Source organism: Rhinopithecus roxellana, chromosome 10 (assembly GCF_007565055.1).
Source record: "Rhinopithecus roxellana isolate Shanxi Qingling chromosome 10, ASM756505v1, whole genome shotgun sequence".
Lineage (NCBI taxonomy): Eukaryota > Metazoa > Chordata > Mammalia > Primates > Cercopithecidae > Rhinopithecus > Rhinopithecus roxellana.
The window spans coordinates 104,861,294-104,881,479 of NC_044558.1; the positions used below are offsets into that span (position 1 = coordinate 104,861,294).

Consider the following 20,186-nt stretch of genomic DNA (forward strand, 5'->3'; position numbering starts at 1 on the left):
TTGCATTTGAGGGATAAAGCCTACTTGGTCATGGTGAATTGTCTTTTTGATGTGCTGCTGGATTCAGTTTGCTAGTATTTTGTTGAGGATTTTTGCATCTGTGTTCATCAGGGATATTAGTCTGTGGTTTTCTCTTTTTGTTGTGTCTGTCAGATTTGGGTATCAGGGTGATGTTGGCTTCACAGAATGAGTTAGGGTGGAGTCCTTCCTCCTCAATTTTTTTGGAATAGTTTCAGTAGAATTGGTACCAGCTCTTCTTTGTACGTTGGTAGAATTCAGCAGTGAATTCATTTCATCAATATTGGTCTATTCAGGGTTTCAATTTCTTCCTGATTCAATCCTGGGAGGCTGGGTGTGCCTAGGAATGTATCCATTTCCTCTAGTCCAAAAGAACAACTTTTAGAAGCTGGGTAGTATATGGAGTTGAAACCCAGTTCACCAGGAAATTATTAATTCACTGTAATAAAGATACGTTTGTTGCCAGTTACGTATTTACCTAAGTGAACAGTTGGTCACCTCGATGGACTTTGACTAACATACAAATGTATTTTAAACGTGGGTTGTGCTTAGATTTCCATTTTGCAGAGTGTGTGGGTCCTGGTAAGACTCCCCAGCATGGCCCATCCTGCCCCTGGAGCCGCGGCAGCTCCTGCCCCAGCCTGTGCTCTCTGGGGAGGCCCCCGAGGCCCAGGCCTGTCTCAGTGCTTTCACACACAGTGTGGCCAGGTACAGAGTGTGGGTGTAGTTATGTGCTTCTCCAATTCATCTGAGCTAGACCTCCTGATCTATTTCTGCCTACATGTTAAGACACAAAAAAGACGAAAGTCAAGGAACTGCTGCCATCCTCACTGCTTTCCAAAGCTGCATTTCCTGTGTGCACTCCTCAGTTAGGCTCACTGCCGCTCTGTTCTTCACCCCCACTTGCTCTTAGACGATTACGGGCGAGACCGCCTTTCTCCAGACTTCTATGAAGAGTCGGAAACTGACCCTGGTGCCGAAGAGCTCCCGGCCCGGATCTTTGTGGCTCTCTTTGACTACGACCCGCTCACCATGTCCCCAAACCCAGATGCTGCAGAGGAGGAGCTCCCCTTTAAAGAAGGCCAGATCATCAAGGTGCGGGACGGCCGCCTGGGGCAGCTTCAACAGCCCCTGAGGCGGGTCTGGGTCACGGGGGCAGAGACTACTGGTGACTTAGAGATACGACGACTCCTGCAGGTCATGGGTGGGACATGTCAGCCGCCTTCTGCAGGCCGTGGGGGAGGCACGGGGAGCGGGCACAGGAGGAGGTGGCATGGTGCTGTGACGGTCAGGGACCTGCCCTCTGCAGAGTGCCTTCTCCAGCGTCTGCCCAGTTTGTGTGCACACAAACACCCAAATATGTCCTGTGAACTCTGGATTCTATTAGGGCCTATGTTGTTGAGAAAAATATACAGGCTCCAAATTTTAAAACAACACTTGTCAGTCAGCAGGCAGCCAAGGAAGAAAGGAAGGAGGGAGAGGAAAAGGGAGGGATAAAGGGAAGAAGGGAGCATCAGTAGCTAGAGGCGGGGCTTCCATGCCTTAGTTCTTTAACACGCCTGATGGAGGCTGTTTCCTATCCCTTTGATAGCCAGCCGTTTTTTTTTTTTTTTTTTTTTTTTTTTTTTTTTTTTGAGACAGAGTCTTGCTCTGTCACCCAGGCTGGAGTACAGTGGCACCATCTCGGCTCACTGCAACCTCTGCTTCCCGGGTTCAAGTGATTCTCCTGCCTCAGCCTCCCGCGTAGCTGGGACCACAGATGCGCGCCATCACACCCAGCTAATTTTTTTGTGTGTTTTTAGTAGAGACAGGGATTCACCATGATAGCCAGGCTGGTCCCGAACTCCTGACCTCAAGGGATCTGCCCGCCTTGGCCTCCCACAGTGCTGGGATTACAGGCGTGAGATCCAGCCTTCTGAGAGAAGAGGAGCCTTGTGAGTTTTAAGTAGGGAAAATGAGAGACAGCGTGCCATTCAGTAGGAGAGGGGAAAGACAGAGGGCCTTGAACCCTGTTTGCAGTTTCAGCAAGGGTCCTGAGAGTTGGCACCTGAGAATGGTTGGAATGCCTGCTGTGTGGCACTATCTTGTTACATAGGAACCCATTTCAGGCAGACAGCAACACCGCTTTGTGCAGCCTACCTGGTCCTTCTTGGTCGAGTGGGGTCTCATCACGCACCCTTTTAATGTGCGTGAATTTAAATACATGCATTCATCCAAGCAAACCCCCTGCCTGGTGAGAAGAATGTCAGGTTGTCCAAACGCTAGATGAAAAACTGGCTCTTGAGTCAGTCACAGAGCGAGGGTTACATGTACACATCTATGGCATACACGTGGGTGACCTATGCAGGTGATCTATGGTATTTTAAAACTATATTTAAAATATATTTTTGACTATACTCACTCACCATCAGTGGGACTATTGTATTTCTGAACCAATCAATTACAATGCTTGATTTATTTTTCCCCACGGCTCTAGGTTTATGGTGATAAAGACGCTGATGGATTCTACCGTGGGGAAACCTGTGCCCGGCTTGGCCTTATTCCTTGTAACATGGTCTCTGAAATACAAGCAGATGACGAGGAGATGATGGATCAGCTGCTTAGACAGGGCTTTCTCCCTCTGAATACACCTGTGGAGAAAATAGGTAAGCGTAAACCCCTATTCGACCTTTCCTGTGCATTGTATCGCACAAAACGCCTGCTGCTCAGAGGCAAGTGGTGACGAGGAGACCCCAAGTTGCATCATTTAAATATGCCAAAGTCATGTAAATGTTGACCAGTGATTTTTCTTGGGCAAAAGCCACTCTCCAAACCAGGACTGCCAGTAGTCTGCGTGCTTTAGGGACACACGTACATAAATGTGAAGACACAGATGATCTGATGAGTGATGAAGTACAGTCTTGCTTGCAAAAAATCCATCACATCTAGAAAACACATGATTAGCTGCCTTCTGGTAATATGGTTTGAACATCAGCCTGTCTACAATAAATTTCAGTGGGTGGTCAGGGGAGTGCTGTGCCTTTCATTCTTTAGGTGACCTTTGCTTATCCAAGAGGCACAAAAGCTCTTTTCTCTTTAGTTTGGGTAGACATGAAACTCCTTCATTTATCTTAAGCCAGTCTGCAAGCACCCGTGAGAATGCAGCAAAACTATTTTCAGTGATTTTTAAGCAACATTACATTTATGAATTTTAAATTTTTTTCCATGTACAATGACAATGTATTCATTTAAAAAGCCTCTATTGTCTCAAAAAAAGCCTCTATTTTTTCTAAAATGCTGTAGAGAGATATCAGTTTTATAGCATTCATATTTAAGGTTTAATACTTCAAAACTTGATTAACTTCTAAATCAGACTTCAAAGACAAAATTCAGCGCTTCAAACACTATACATAGTTTTAAGGATAATCACAAAATCAAAACATTTCAACCTTTTTTGGCATTAATAAGCGCATCATCTCAAGATAGAATCCACATCTAATAGTCAAGGTTTAGTGTGAATATATCGCCCACATTAAACCCATGAGATTGAGGATCTTTGAGCCCTTTATCCCCCTATCCACTTTTGTTAAGATCTTCTTTCCCGAAGCGGACTAACCCTGTTTCGAAGAGAATACAGGCCCTGTACACCACAGACCCAGAAAGTATACAAGAATTTCTTTTAAGGAATGGTAACTTGATTTATATTATCAATTAGATTAAATGTTTTTTATTCCATTTTTTAAAATGTGGATGGCCAAGGGAACCTAGCCTGATATATCTACGTGCCCCCCCCCCCACCCCCGCCATCGCCAGAAACGATCATCCTTAATGGTGAAAGGCTGAATGCGATCCTCCTAAGACTGGGCACAGACAAGGACTTTGGCCCTCACCACTCCTTTTCCACATCATACTGGGGGTCATAACTAGGGCGACATGGTGAAGGAAAGTCACACCTGGCGTACAGACTGGAAGGGAAGGAATACAACTTTTTCTATTCACAGATGACATGGAAATCTACTTAGAAAATCTCAAGGAATCTCAAAGGATAAGAAAGTTCCTAGAACTAACAAATGGAGTGTAGCAACCTCAACGGATACAAGGTCAATATACAAAAATCAGTTGTATTTCCATATGTGAGAAATGAAAATTTAGAAATTAAAAATTTTAAAAGTAGTGCCATTTACAATGACACAACAAAACATGAACTACTTAGCATTAAATCTAACAAAACATGTGCAGTATTTGTATGATGAAAACCAGAAGACACTGAGGAAAGAAATCAGATACCTAAATAAATGGACAGAGAGATCATATTCATGGACTTAATATTGTTATGTCAGCTGTCCGCAAGGTAGCCTACAGATGCAGTGCAAGACCATTCACAATCTGTGCCGGGATTTATATAGATTCAACAAGCTAATTCTAAAATGTATATGGAGGGGCAAAGGAACTGGAATAGCCAAAACTATTTTCAACAAGAACAAGAAGGTTGGAAGATTCACGTAAGCTAACGGAAGCTTACTACTGTAGAGGTAAGCTAATTGAGGTAACGTGGTGTTGGAGAAAGGATAGAAACGTAGATTAATGGGGCAGAATGAAGTCCAGAAACAGACTAATACATATGGAGTCCAGTGATTTTGGACAAAGGTAAAAAGGCAATTCAACAGAGAAAGGATGCTCTTTTCAATAACTGGCGCTGGCATTACTGCACATCCATATGCCAAAAATGAATCTTAACCCATACTCTCACCATATTAAAAACTTCAATAAAAATGGATCATACTTTTAAGTATAAAAATTAAGACTCTAATACTTCCAGAAGAAAACGCAGGAGAAAACTTGACAATAATCAGGCAACGATTTCTTTGACAGGACATTAAAACATGATCCATAAAAGGAAAAAGTCAATGTTAGGCTTCACCAAAATTAAATACTCTGCGCTGGAAAAGTGCAGAATAAAAAGCCATAAGCTGGCAGAAAATACTTGCAAGTAACCCTTTGGGAAAAGGACTTGCGTTCAGAATACACAAAGACTTTTCAAAACTCATCAGTAAGGAAACAATCCAATAAAAATATGTATAAAATATTTAAGTGACCTTTTACCAAAGATGATATGTGGGTGGCAAATAAGCACATGAAAAGATGCTTAACATCACCAGTGAAATACAAATTAAAACCACCCTGAGAAACCAATGCACACACACTTAGAATGGCTAAGATTAAAACGACTGGCCGTCGCAGGTGTGGGCACAAAGTGGGCCAGGTGGACCTCTGCACTGCTGGTGAAAGTGGATAATGGCCTCACTGCTCAGCAAAACAGTTTGCTGGTTTCTTATAAAGTTATATATGCACTTATATATGCACAATACAATCCAACAACTTCACTCTTATACACTTACCCAAAAGAAAGGGAAACTTATGTTCACACACACACAAACTGTACATGAATATGTTTGATGTTTTGATGACACAGTCATCAAAATGTGGAAACAATTCAGGTGCTTTTAGCTGGTGACTGAAGGCGCCCCACACAATGGAGCCTACTCAGCAATGGAACAGAACCACTGCTGATACAGTCAGTGACAAGGGTGAATCTCAGGCATCATCCAAAGAAGCCTGTCTCAAAAGCTACATTCTGTATGAGTCCCTTTTAGTGACATTCTGGAAAGGGCCAAAGTCTGGGACAGGAAACAGATCCGTGGTTACCTGGGCTGAAGTGACTACAGAGGACCATGGCTGGTGTATATCTTGATTGTTGTGGGGTTTCTGGACCGTGTGTGCTTATCACAAAGTAAAGTACTGCACGCTAGAAAGAGCCTTAGTGTATGTAAGTTCTACCTCAGCGAGAAGTACATGTATGTTGTTATGCCACCTTTCCAAAGTCATACTTGTAACATTCCCTGTAACATGAAGAATGCTGAGAAACACTAACCTCTGGGTGAGGTCATAATGCAAGGAGACACACATGTGCAGGTCTGACAGAGGACACGTGCACAGAGGCTTGTGCGCGTCCTGTAAACTACAGCAGTGGCTTGTAACCAGAACCCAAGGGGAGTAATCGCTGGAATTTTGCAGGTCTACACAAGTGGCCCCTATACCTGCTGAAAGCCACTGAAAAGCCATATCGCTGACTTTAGCGGCCGTTAAGATAGTTGCCTTTGATGGTGTTCATCTGCATGTTTGGAATTCTCCAAATCAGATGTGAGCAGAAAGTAGCCGTGTTGAGAAGAAACACACAAATGCCAACTTTCGCCAGGAGGAAAGTCATTCCCAGCCCCACACCTTCAGTCTGACAGGGGTTTCCTGATTGGGCCAGGTCCTGTGGCTCTCCACTGAGGCCTCCTTACGTCCCGAGAGTTTTCACCTGTTATCTCTGTGGAGCGCTCACGCTGGGCAGAGCCTAGGGCAATTCTTCTTCAGCCCCTTCTTTTGCTTCTGAGTGTGCTGGGATGACGCCCAGGCCCCCATCTGTGGCAGAGACAGAGCCAGGCTGTGGGAATGCACCTCTAAGTCGACTGTGCAGAGCTGGGCTCTTCTCCACGGCCACTGCTAAACCACAGTGGAAGGATGCCAGGGAAGCAGCATGGGGGAAGCCACAGGGCTGGGTGGAGAAGGCATCCCTGTTTATATTCATGCTTCTCCTGAGGACGGTGCCTTAGTTTTGCCTCCACTCAGGGGAGCATGACTTGATTTTGTCATGCCACCACGGTTACACAAACAGGCACTTTTAAAACAGTGTCTGTGGGGCTTTCCCAGAGCAATGGTCACAACCGTGCACTGTGCAGGGCCTCACGAGCTACGGCCTCCCTGTGCTGGCCAAAGCCGTCTAAATTTGCTGTTTGAGAGCCCTGTGCTTCATGTGAGTCTCACTGGCTTAATGGACAGACTGGAGGAAGGAAAATGTTTATGTTACTCTAAGGGGGAGAAACCATACTACAGCAAAAACGTAAGAATATGGAGTCCCGGACGACTGACCCAAAGTAGAGACGTTGGCTGATGTGAGTGCCCGGGAGCATGAGGCCCTGATAGCGATGCCAGGTCGCAGCTGCATTGGCCTTGTGTGACACGGAAGGAGGGGGGACGCCACTAAGTTTGAAATAACATCATGATGGCTTTCTTCCCCGCTTGTGATTTGAACAGAGAGAAGCAGAAGAAGTGGCAGGCATCATTCAGTATCAACCCGGAGAATGGTGGCCCTGTATGACTATGACCCCAGAGAAAGCTCGCCCAACGTGGATGTTGAGGTACCAGCCAAACACTGTGCTTCATGACGGACACAAAACCACACCCCATCCCTTCCCTCGTGGTACACCACACAGAGGCCACGTGTGTTCCCCTTCTCATTCCTTCTCTCCAAACCATCCGTAGGAAGGGCTGCCAACCCGACGGATAGCTGATACAGACATGGCCACGCAGGAGAGAAATCATGGGATTCCCAGGGACACGGCCAGCCCCTGACGAGCCCTGTCCCTGTGGCCCAGATTTTCCTGTGCCACCACAGAGAGAGCAATCTGTCATCCACATCTAATGGTGCTGCCACCTGAGGGCCATCTTTGGGAGAGAAATAAAAGCCCATCACATGTGGTCAGCAAACAAAAGCAAAGCAGTAGGCCCCACACATAGAACAGAACAGTAGAGAGGAAAGCAGTGATAGGTGAGGTTGCGTCGCCCAGCACCGCTTGGGATGCCTGGTGTCTCGAAGGCTGAAACCGCTGCCTTCAGAAATGAGATGGGGTCTCCAGTCTCTGCAGCCACCAGCTGAGATGACCAGATGTATGTGAACCCAGGTTACACAGTACTTGGCGCTCTCTGACAAGCCATTGGTTCGCCAACTATATTCCCTCATTTTTACATTTAGAAAGAAAACGTGTTTGGTTGTTAATATCATCTAGATTTCTGTTTCCATGTTCTGCTTGGTGACTGTGAACTGAAATGTGCTGGGTCGGTTGGACTCCTGAGGGCAGTGAGGCGTGTTTGACACCACCTGACTCAGGGTTGCAGCCTGGCCCAGAATAGACACTGAATAAAGTGATGTTCAGGCTGGGTGCGGTGGCTCACGCCTGTAATCTCAGCACTTTGGGAGGTGGGCAGATTGCTTGAGCTCAAGAGTTCAAGACCAGCCTGGGCAACATGGCAAACCCCCATCTCTTTAAAAAATATAAAAATTAACCAGGCTTGGTGGCACACACCTGTAGTCCCAGCTGCTCAGGAGCCTGAGGCAGGAGAATTGCTTGAACCCAAGAGGCGGAGGTTGCAGTGAGCCGAGGGTGCGCCATTGCTCTCCAGCCTGGGCGACACAGTGAGATTCTGTCTTGACAAATAAATAGATGTTTCATTAATAATTGAGTAGGTTTTAAAATACTCAGTGAAAGGATATTTATGTAATGGTCCTTATACTACAGAGAACATTTCCCTAATATTCCAGGTTTTTACAGTTAACTATTCCACTAGCTTTAAAAATGTATTACCAGTAGAACATGGTAATAATCTTGAATTTCGGCCAAAATCAAAGCACTGCGGCATTTTCTTTTGGGGGGCATTATCTTGGTTTGTCCTTCCTTTCCAGAAGACTGTGGACGGAACCATTCATTAGCTTCTACCTTGATTTGACTGAAAGGGTCGGTGAATACCAGAAATTCTCAAGTAGTAAGGGAACGCATAGAGAACTTATTTTTAAAAAAACAACTACTTTTGTATAGAAAAATACTATTAACTTGACGTTTCATCTCCACAGGCTGAACTTACATTTTGCACAGGAGATATTATCACCGTTTTTGGTGAAATTGATGAAGATGGATTTTATTATGTAAGTTTTGGAAATATCAAGAGGCACCATTTATGATTGTATTCTTTTTCATTTATTTTGTGTGTTTTGTTTTGCTAGTCTGTTCCTTCTCTTAAAACTGGGCATGAACTTCACACGGCTGCTGACAGTGTTGCTTCATTGGCGTGTCTCTTTGCTGAGTTATAGATAATCTAGAAAGTTGGAACTGTGAACTTCGTTGTTTCTTCCTTGCAAATACGAGTCTTTTTAATGGATCTACATTATAAACAAAACAAATACATTCGTATTCTTATTTTTTAAACTGCTGCCACCCAAACATTTACAAAACCATTTAAGTTTCTAGATTACTTACTGTATAGGTCAGAAATAAATTGTAGGAAAAGAAAGAAATACAAATAAGCAAAGAAATACGTAAGTAAAACACCCCAGATTTTAGGACTTCTCCCTTTCCTTTTATCTAGAGCCTATTGCTGTTAGCAGCAGGGAACACCCCGCCCCACCTTGCTGCGGGTGATTCCCGGCAAGGACCTCAGAGCCACCCTCCTTCCTTTTCTGTTCCCCTGGGGCATCTCTTGAATATTCCCTGGGGCAAAGAAGGGAGGAAAGGGGGTGGGGTTATCTCAGAGTTTCTGCAGCTGGGGCACCTTTGCAAGTAGCTACCCCCTCCCTGACCAGAAGCCCACAGGGCCACTTAGGACCCTGTGCAGAGCCCAGTGGGGGGTCCCCATCTTGCACAGGTGTTTCCGCCTGCTCCCCCGCTGCCTTTATCAGAATCGGCAAGAAGCGATGACATCCTGGACGGTAGGTTTCTCTTTGAGTCAAACAGATGCTGCAGCCACAGGCATGTGTGGAATTTCCAGGCGCTCTCCTCTGCCTGGTTTCTGATTTTTAAGAGTTCAGCCCTTGGTGAGGATATTCATACTTTGTCACATGTGTTTCAAATAGTTACTTCCAGCTCAACCTCTGCTTTTTAACTTTGTGTGTGTGTGTTCTCCATTTTTGTTGTTTATTAACGATGAATTTTACGTTTGTATGTGGTCAGATGTTTCTGCCTTGGGGGTCATGCCTGAAAGGTCCTTCAACGTGATAGAAAGAATCACCTCATTTTGTTTCGATTTTATAGTTTCCTTTTCCACATGTGAATCTCAAGTATCTACCATCTTTTCCTAACTATGAGAACTAATGTCTCAACACATTTACTAAATAATCTGCACTTTCCCTACTTTAAAAAAATCATTTAATAATAAACAATGTGATACATTTTAAAATTAAAGTATAAATAGGAATTTAATACTTAGAGTATTTATGGACTTTAACACTACTCCATGCTGCCTTATTGCATTTTTACATTTGGGAGGGTCATTTTGTAAAGAGTCCCACCCCCACAACCAATCTATAATTTTTTGTTTAGAGGTACATTTCGCTTTTGGAAGAAACAGACATAGTATCGTCTTTCAATTCGGACATAGCATGTACCTCCTTCTAAAAAGTTTTTCCTTTCATCTGTCAGACAAGATTCAGGGATTTATTCTTACACATCCTTTATATATCTTAAGTTTACTCTTAGCAACTATACAGATCCAATGGCTGGGCACGGTGACTCACACGGAGGCCGAGGCGGGCTGATCACCTGAGGTCAGGAGTTCGATACCAGCCTGGCCAACGTGGTGACACCCTGTTTCTACTAAAAATACAAAAGAATTAGCCGGGCGTGGTGGCATGTGCCTGTAATCCCAGCTACTTTGGAGGCTGAGGCAGGAGATTCACTTGAACCCAGGAGGTGGAGGTTGCAGTGAGCCGAGATCGCGTCACTGCACTCTCCAGCCCGGGTGACAGAGCGAGACTCCGTCTCAAAAGCAAACAAAAAAGGAATTATATAGATCTTATTACAATTGTGAATGATTTTTCCCGCTAGTATATATTCCACTGGTTATTTAGAAAACATGTTGGAAAGGTGTGTGTGTGTGTACATGTCCCCCACAAATCACTTTTCTGAATGCATTTACTTCTGTTATCCACCGATTCCCTTGGGCCCCCCCAGATTGTCATTATTTTGCCTCTTCTTCATCAATATTTATAATTGTCATCATTTTTAATTGTCTTACTAATCACTTAGAACAACTCTGAATAGCAGATGAGGAAATCTGTGACTTGATATGTATTTTTGTAGGAATACCACTAATGTTTTACACTGTTATATGTAGGTTAGACTATCAATAAAGATAGATGGTCTTTCTAATGCTAAGAAAGTATCCTTTATAATGCTAGAAAGTTTTAGTTTGCTATGCTTATTTTTCATTGGTAAATTATTGGCCATCATATATAATACTATTTTTAAGGCACTGGAAGTTGATTTACTACTGTTTTATTCAGAAGTTATATTCCAGAGATAATAATAATCTATATTCTTTGGATACCTTTGTTGTGGCTTTTGGTATCAGGATTATGCTAGAATTACCAAATAAACTAAGAAGACTTCAATCTTTTTCTATGCTTTGGAGCAGATTGAGTGACATAGGAATTACTATAATTTGAAGGTTATTAGAATCTGCCCAAAGATCCTTTAGGTTCAGTATCTTTTTAGACTGCAGTTTTCATTTGCTTAAATGGTTATCTTATCGAGTCAGTTTTTAACAATCTAGGCATCTTTAGAGGAACGCACTTTTCTTTTAGATTTTCACACGTAGAAACAACGGGCATGGTGCTTTCTTGGAATTCAAAAAGATTTTTCTAACTTGTCTGCATGTTTCTATTCCTGAGTTATGTTTTGTCTTCTTAGTTTCTTGAATAGTCTTGCCTAGATTTTTATATTATAGTGGGAAGTAGATCTAAATTAATATTAAATGTATGCTTCTGTTTATTGACCACTCCTCCAAATAGTTTTAGGATGATTTTGCTGGTCATGTTCACTGAGCGGACTGCCCAGTTCATTTAAATATTTCTTATTTGATAAACAATGACAGGGGACACCTAATTTGATACCAAAAATCTTAAATTTCTTGGAACTTCGTTTTCTGATATCTGTAACCTTAAACATCTCATGAGAGCAAACTCAAATACTCCACCGTCCTAATATTGTAATATCACCCTCCTCTTTCTCTGTTCTGCTATATCCTGTATCAATAAAACACGTGTAAGCAGGGAGCCCCGAGGGACCCCTGCTGTGCTACCTGGACGTTTCCTCCTTTTGCTATTTCCTAATTTACATCAGCCCCCCTTAAGTCACTGAAGACACTGAAGACTTCGAACACCCCATCATATTTTCAAGCTCGTGCTGTTCTTGCTGTAGCCCAGCATCTCGGTATCTGTACACCTTAAATCATGTACCTTCCTATGTCAAAAGCATCCATCACGTGGCGTACTAAGGTACGGAAGATAATCCAGAGAGGTATGCAAACATGAGTGAACTTCTCACTGACTGGGGCACAGAGAAAACTGGGAGGGAAGTGATTTTGGTGTTTTCTGCCTTTCAGCCTATTCCCATTCTGTCTGGACATTAGGCCTCCAGGTAGTTACTGTTTGGCCTCAAATAGAGAAGTGGTGAGAAATGAGGCATAGGAGAGAAGCAGAAATCAGATTATGGAGGGACTGAGGAGGGAAAGGTCAAGGTGAAATTTTTTTTAGAGAAAGTGATTCTGTAAAGGGTTTTGTTGGTACGCTTTTAAAGGGGGATGGGAGTGGGTCCAGGAAGCCAGGTAACATGCTATATGGAGCCGTCCAGGCAGGAAACATGGCCTGAACTATGTCAGTACCAGAGGAAGGCAGACAAGAGGCAGACTCAAGATGATCTTATCCAGAGCTCAGACTGTCAGTTAGAGGGACAGAGAATGTCGTCTGGGGGAGCCTTAGTTTCTGACCTAGGCGATGGGCGCCCTTGAGACTGCAAGGATAAGAACAGTGTTGAATGGAAAACCTGGCTTAGAAACTCTTGAGCTTGAGGGGTATGAACAGGACATCTGAGCCTCTCCAAATGGAACGGAACTTAGGCCAAAGCAGTGTTCACACCGCGAGCAGCTCCAGTTGTCACCTCAGATGCAGTAGCATGCAGTGGTAGATACATCAGACATGGGGGAGTGACGTGGCACATGTGTGTTCTGACGTGGATTTTACTAGGGCTATGTGTGTTCAGCCCAAAAGAATAAGAGCAATAACCAGTGCAGGCAGTTCCACCCACGTTCTACTCAGCCAGAGCAGGGGCTGGCCTGGCGACCTGGCTCTGCAGGAGCCTCTGCGGATTGGTGTACACATGCCTCTTGTGGTGTGAGCATGACACCAGTGGAGATGGGTGCATAAAGCTGTGTGTGTTCACAGAACACAGTCCCCAAATATAAGCCAACTACTCCATCTGGTGCTCAAAGGAAGACTCTTTTCTAAGGCTGGAGGAGAAATCTGGCTGTTGGACCTAATGAGGGGGGAACTTGACTGGTTGTAACTTTTGAGTGTCTTTGTGTTTAGATGTTATTTAAAACCCTTGATAGGAAGAAATCGCCAGGGGCACATGCACAGTAAAAAGGATAGGTGGCCTCGAAATAGTCTGTAATGTCAACAGAGAAAAATAAGCTAATAATGGAGCCGGAGAGAGAAGGCCCAGGGTAGTCACAGGTAAATAAAATAGGATCTTCAAGGTCCAAGCAGAAGAGTGGGGCAGGGCAGGGCAGTGAGTGTGCACCTGGCAGGGTTGCTGAACAGGAAGATGCAGGAAGTATGTGGGGCTGCCTCTTCCAATTATTTTTTTGTGATAAAATCTACATAAAATTTATCTAAAATTGGCCAGGTATGGTGGCTCAGCCTGTAATCCCAGCACTTTGGAAGGCTGAGGTGGGTGGATCACCTGAGGTCAGGAGTTCGAGACCAGCTTGGCCAACATGGCGAAACCCTGTATCTACTAAAAATACAAAAATTAGCCGGGCGTGGTGGAACGTGCCTGTAATTCCAGCTACTTGGGAGGCTGAGGTGGGAGGATTGCTTGAACCTGGGAGGTAGAGGTTGCAGTGAGCTGAGATCACGCCACTGCACTTCAGCCTGAGTGACACAGCAAGACTCTATCTCAGTTAAAAAAAAAAGATCTAAAATCATTTCAAGTATATAGTTCAGTAGTGTTAAGTATGTTTACATTGTGCAAACAATCACCACCATCCGTCTCCAGAACTCTTTCCATCTTGCAAAACTGCCATCCTGTTTTCTATAGCAGCTGCACCATCTCACCTTCCCACCAAAAGTGCACGAGTATTCGTTTCTTCGTATCTTCACCAGTACCTGTTTTTCCCATTTTTTTTTTTTTTTTTACTGATAGTAGTGTGAGGTGCTACTACATGGTTTTGAATTGCATTTCCCTGGAGATTCATGGTGACGGGCATCTTTTCATGTGCCTGTTGGCCACCTGAATCTCATTTTTGGAGAAACGTCTTTAATCGGGTTTTTGAAGTTGTTTGTGTTCTAGATATTAACCTGTTAGCAGAGAGATGCCTTGCAGACATTTGCTCCCATTCCACAGGTGCTCATCACTCTGCTGTGGCCTTCACCGCACAGGTGTTTTGATGCAGTAGGGCTCTTCATGTCACTTCCTAGACCTTATACACAGAGAAACAGGATCCCGTGTTGCTCAGAGCCAGCCAATTTTGAACTTGGTTTAGGCACTTTAGGGGCAGATGAGAGTCTGGGGAAGATGTGACATGGTGGGCTCGTGAGCCACTTGGTGCAGATGCCTAGTAGGCGGTTGGACTTACGGATCTTGACTTTAGACAAGGCATAGACATGTAAATGAGTAGAAAGATCTGGAAGGACATATACCAACCTGAAGCAGTAATGTCTGAGGCAGTATCAACAGACACTTTCATTTTCCCCATATTGTTTGAATGTTTACGGTAAGAACATGTCCATGAGGAAGAGGGAGGGCAATCTCAAGGCTGAGTAGATCAGTAGCTCTCAAGCTTGCCGGCATGTTAGGACCGCCGGGTCCCCTCTCTCCGAAGGTGTCCGTCATCGGTCTGGGCTGGTGTGCTGAGCGATGGTGTTTTTAGCAGCTCCCTCGTGCCTCAGATCAGCCAGGCCCGAGAACCACTAAATGAGATCTACCAAGGAGTGTTTCCTTCAGAAGCCTGATCCTAAGAATTCCAGGGGCTCCTTGGCCAAAAGGCAGATTCCTCAGCTCCCCACTGAACAGGCAAAATCAAGACCCCAGGAAAGGGGCTTACGACTCTGCGTGTTGCTGAGGAAAATCTGGAAACCCTAATTTAGAGTCCTTTCGAGTCCTGCCACTTTTGAACCAGAATAAACTCACCATCTACCTGTACTCTGAGCTGTATTCCTTTAGCTAAAGCAAGATGTGAGTTTCTAGAAAAATAAATTGTTCTTCTGATTCATCCCTGGTGTTTTAGGGGGAGCTGAATGGGCAGAAAGGCCTTGTGCCCTCAAACTTCTTGGAAGAAGTGCCTGACGACGTCGAAGTCTATCTCTCTGATGCTCCATCCCACTACTCTCAAGATACACCAATGCGCTCAAAGGCAAAAAGGGTAAGCAAACCTATTTAGCCTTTTAAATCTCTGTCCCGTTCTGCCATATGTGGTTTAATACAATCTCTGCACTGGTATTTTTATATCTTGGGCCGAAAAGCATATACCCTGATTTTTTTTTCCTCTGCCCTTCCATTAGAGTTGTGCCTAAAAAATTCTTAATTCTAAATCTTACTCATTTTACAAAAAAAAAATGACCCTTTCAATTCTAATCAATCTGCCTTTACTCACAAAGAAATGTCCCATCCTACATTATAGAAACACATCTCAGTTTGATCCAGAATGAAAAGAGGATGGCTCCTCTTCAGATTTGGTGGGCAAGGAAGGTTATTTGCCCTCTGTTAGGATTTTAGTCTCTTCACAGGGATCCAAGGGCTTCTCAAGCATATTTAACTATTAGATTACATTCATGTTTAGTATCTCATTTTTATTTTATTTCATCACTGCAAGTTTTTATATATTATATTTTTATATATATATATTTTTATTTCTTTGCTCATCTGCTTGGAAACAGAAGAAGAGTGTTCATTTCACACCTTAATCAGGCAATGTAGCCTTCACGTAAGTGAGCAACTGAAGATACCGATAAAGATACCAACTTAAGCTACCTTAAACGGGCCAATGTGGTAGACTTAAGGCTTCATTGTGGGGTTAACAAAAAAAAAAAGATAAAAAGAAATATGTCTCAAAAAATTATTGGACCTAAATAATCAGAATATTACTTGGTCTCAGTTGTAAAGCAACTGAATTTATAGTGAAGCAAATCATCTTTAATCATCATTTCCTACTATGTGCATTAAGACTATTTGAAAGGCCAACATTGGGAACATATTTCTTCACAAGCTGTGTGTTTACATAGAGCTGCATATTGCATTGTTAGCCACTCTTGGAAAAAGCACAACCTAACAGACATGTTTACTATAGGAAGTTTGACTTGAGAAACTTAACCCAAGGTCAAGCAGATGAGTAGTGAACACAGGCGATCGAGTGTTGGCTCTGAACACTCCAAAGGCTGGCTTGAACGGCCAGCACGTGTTTTCCTTAACCCTGCCTCTACCTTACCAGAGGGCTATGCTCCTCCTCAAAGCACAACCTTCTGTGAGAGAAGTTGCTGCAACACGGAGTTGTTGGTATACCAATGCAATACTAAGTTGAAGCACGCAGCTCAAACGATCGCATTAGATGGAATAGATGGTATCTTCAGGTGTGCTTTGGGATGCTTTACTAGGTGTTTTCCATTAGAGTTAGACCTTGATTTTAAATCCAAGCAAGCTTGAAGCCCCTTGGCTTAGAGCATTTGCCTGCTGAATACTGAACACTCCCATGGCAAGAGTTGCTCTGGAGGGAGGGCCGGAGGAATGCTGCTGCTCTGTCAACGCAGGCACATGCTTCGCTGTAAAAGGAAGCGAGGTAAAGTCGTCCTGTAACGTATCAGAGCAAAAGTCTACCCCCCGAAGCACTATTAAGCGCTTAATGTATACTGAAATACTACCATGTGCTGTCTACTGAGGAAAATTCATGTTCAATTATTTGGAAATAATGCAAGCATCCACTAAGGGCCTTTAAGCTTTCTTTGATTGTAATTAAGGTTCATTTTAGTTTTTTTTTTTTTCTTTCAACCAGTGTGCCATCTCCAATACTTCTATAGTAGACTAACCAACCCAGGAATGCACTTTAACAATATCAGGATTTTATATAACTAAATAGTTTCCAATACAACAAAATTCCCTTTATGAACTTTTGCTCTTTAAGATTACTGATGGGTACTCGGCCAACTTTACTATCAACCTAATTTCAAATAATGTCTCCCCTGCCCTTAGTCTTCATTTACAAAGTGAATTATTACCTGCCTTAGCTTTGCCAAAGCAATGGCCATCCCGCACTCCCTTGAGACAGAGAAACGGAACCCACACATTTATGTCTGGGCCCTCTCTCTGGCGTGCTGTGGGAGAGGACCTTTGCTTCTCATGGCATACTTTAACAACTGAAAGAACAAAGGAACCCCTTGACCTTTCCTGGTGGGAAACGGGGACAGTACGATGTTACCAAGTGAATTCTGTTGTTGGCGCTCACACACTCAATAAACTGTAACACTGTACCTACTAGGTTCCTCCTGAGGGTTCAGGTACAGCAAGGAGAGCTCCATCCCCCACAGTCCATCTCCATTCGGGGTCACCTACGTCATCTATGGGTTCTGGTAGTCCTGGGAGAGGCAGGGAAATGTCCTCGAAAAAGAAAAAGGGGCTGCTTTCCAAAGGCAAGAAACTGCTGAAAAAGCTGGGTGCAGTGAAATGATTCATGTACTTCCGGACAACTGCCAAATCTATGTAATTTTCTTTAATTCCAAACTAGGGCTTTCATGACTCAAGTACTTCCTAAAAAAACCCAATCTTCTCCCCTGACACCAGTAGAGAAATGCACTTTTGCACTACCATCCACTTTAAACCAACCGCGAGAACAAAGAGGAGCGGTTGCTCTCTGTCACCGCTGGCAGTCCGCTCTCATTGTCCAAGCTCTGATTTGGGAGGTGGGAGGGGACGTCTTATTAACAAACAGGGGGGCGCATAGCTATCACCTGTAGCTCCCTCCCTACCTGTAATTCCAGTCTTTGTGCATCTGTCATCCGCCCGTAAAGGAATGATTTTCAACCTTTCTCCCTTCTCAAAATGCTTGCCTCATAATGCATAACTTTCACTTTGACTCTGGTCTTGAAATTCCTAGTTTAATTCGCCTTGATGTTCTGCCTTATAAATGCACAATGATTTGTACTGTCTAATAAAAACACAGTGTATACTTTGTACGTGTCGTGCATTCAGTGGTCTTCATCCTCACTGACACAGTGGTTCGAGATCAAGTTGTACAGGCTGTGCATTTTAAGATACTAGTTTCAGTCTCTCAAAGCCAGCCAGGCTACACACAGAAAATGTTGACTCAATCATTCAAAAAAGTGAAAAGGAGAGAAAGTAACTTTGGTAAAACACCAGTACTCCAACCTTCCAGAAAGCCGCTAATCTTCATTGCTTTTAGTGTTCTATTTTGTGGCATATGGTTTTCTGTTACTTCCGTTGTCAAAATGCCATACCCAAATACACAGCAATGAATGGCACACAAGTAATCCACATAATGCATAAGCCACACCAAAAACATGCTACATTTAAATCTGCTCCAAATGAGTCCATACCCATCTTCATCATTGGCATTCGAACAAAAGACTTACAAAGTTGCTGGCAGATGTATTTGATGGTTACTCTTTTGTAATTCTTGTCCACTTGTAAATTGTTTTTACTCTTTATACATACTTTTCAGACTGCCTTTCTTTTGTAATTTATGGACGGTTTATAAATGAATGACAAAGCTTTCCCCATTGTGTCTTCAAAAACTCTATTATAAATTGTAATATAATAGTATGTGGTAGATTTATTAAAGGAAATCCATGTGTGGTTAAGCTCTGTGTGAGTGTGTGCATGTGCACAGTTAGTGTAAAATATTTTCTAGAAATAAAATTTGTTATTTTATACAACACTGTTTATTCGCTTTGTTTTAAACATTTTATCATAGCGGGATAACCGAATTCCTTTCTCGTATGTTTACATTATGTTTACAAAAAGCTCCATAACCTTACCGTTTCTGGGAGTATGTTTTTTTTTTTTTTTTCCAAAAATAATTTTGGTCCATGTTTTGGGAGCCATTGACAACACATTGTGACACTCTCATACCACCGGTAACAGTTCAGTCAGTGACAAACAAAAGGTCATTAGCACAGAGTCAGTATAAGCACTTCCGGGATGAATTCAAACACAAGTTAATTCACTCTGGCAGCTTTGGAAGTCAAGTGAAATTAACGAACAGCTACAGCAACATAATACAACAAAATATAACTTCCCAAATACACAGAATTTTCCTAAAAGCCTTATTTTAGAATTCTCCAAATAACCAGATGTCTATTCAAAGAAAAGAGGTAAAACCAACACACTTTTATGGCAAGATGAAAATACAGTTCAAGTACATAATTTCATGAAACTATAATTTAGCTCATAATTGCTACCATAATGTTTTTACCTACCATATGTATAAGAAAAGTTGAAGAACTGCTAACAAAAAGTATCCAGAGCCAATGTTTCTCTAAATTTTTTGAAAGTATTTACCAGTTCCCCGAAGTATGAAAATGTAGGCAAACGTGAAGTAATAATGAGCTGGTCTTAGCTTTTCTCCCCCGCTCCCCACCCCGTTTTATAAGTACAATTTTCCTAAAAGCAAAGCACCCATCCTGAGGACAACAAAGTGCTTAAGTCACATTTAATTACTCATTCGAGCCCCAACTCCCTCCCAGACTGAGCTGACAGCCACTTCAGCCATCTCCCTTTTCTAGTGATAAGATAAACCATGTTTTGCTTTTGTTTTATGACCGAAAATTGCGCCAGAGTTAGGAAGCGCTCCATTACCAGTGTAAGTGTAATTTTCTGTCTTCACAGGTTAGTCTAAAAGTCAAAGCCCAAACTGTACAAAGTACTCAAAGAACAGAAACCATTTCCTCTTCCAGTTCGAGGGCTTCAACCCTTCCTCCCGCTGCATCTAAGGAAGTGGGTGCACACCCAGACCCCAGGAGCGCCTCCCCACATTACCATCCCTTTGCCTCTGCTGCTCCCCTTCCCCCGCCAAAGAAAACAAGTGATTCTTTGATTCAGAATGACCTTCCCATTCTCATCCGGACCTGCAGAGGCACAATTTTCACTGAACCACCAACAACTATACCTAAATTCTTAATTTTATTTTCTGTTATGACTTTCCTATGTATATTCAAAATAAACTCTTGCCGAATTTTGTTTTGCAGTCACTTCTCATTCACATAAACATTTTTCTATTCTCTTGCTAACACTTTTCAAATAAACTAT

General features: G+C 43.0%; 1 protein-coding gene across 4 annotated transcripts in view; it reads left to right on the top strand.

The window, feature by feature from the left end:
- RIMBP2 (RIMS binding protein 2) overlaps nucleotides 1-18,739 on the top strand; it is a 234,448-nt gene extending 215,709 nt beyond the window's left edge. For 2 of the 4 annotated variants that reach the window (XM_030939961.1, XM_010354984.2), the window contains 6 exons: nucleotides 932-1,113; nucleotides 2,495-2,663; nucleotides 7,138-7,241; nucleotides 8,732-8,803; nucleotides 15,160-15,294; nucleotides 15,809-18,739. In XM_030939961.1, coding sequence (XP_030795821.1) covers nucleotides 932-1,113; nucleotides 2,495-2,663; nucleotides 7,138-7,241; nucleotides 8,732-8,803; nucleotides 15,160-15,294; nucleotides 15,809-15,835 — 689 coding nt within the window. In that variant the 3' untranslated portion in view covers nucleotides 15,836-18,739. Of the gene's footprint in view, nucleotides 1-931; nucleotides 1,114-2,494; nucleotides 2,664-7,137; nucleotides 7,242-8,731; nucleotides 8,804-15,159; nucleotides 15,295-15,808 lie in introns of those variants that run through there. The other 2 variants (XM_030939963.1, XM_030939962.1) reach the window with 2 other exon arrangements.
- Nucleotides 18,740-20,186: the final 1,447 nt, after the last annotated feature.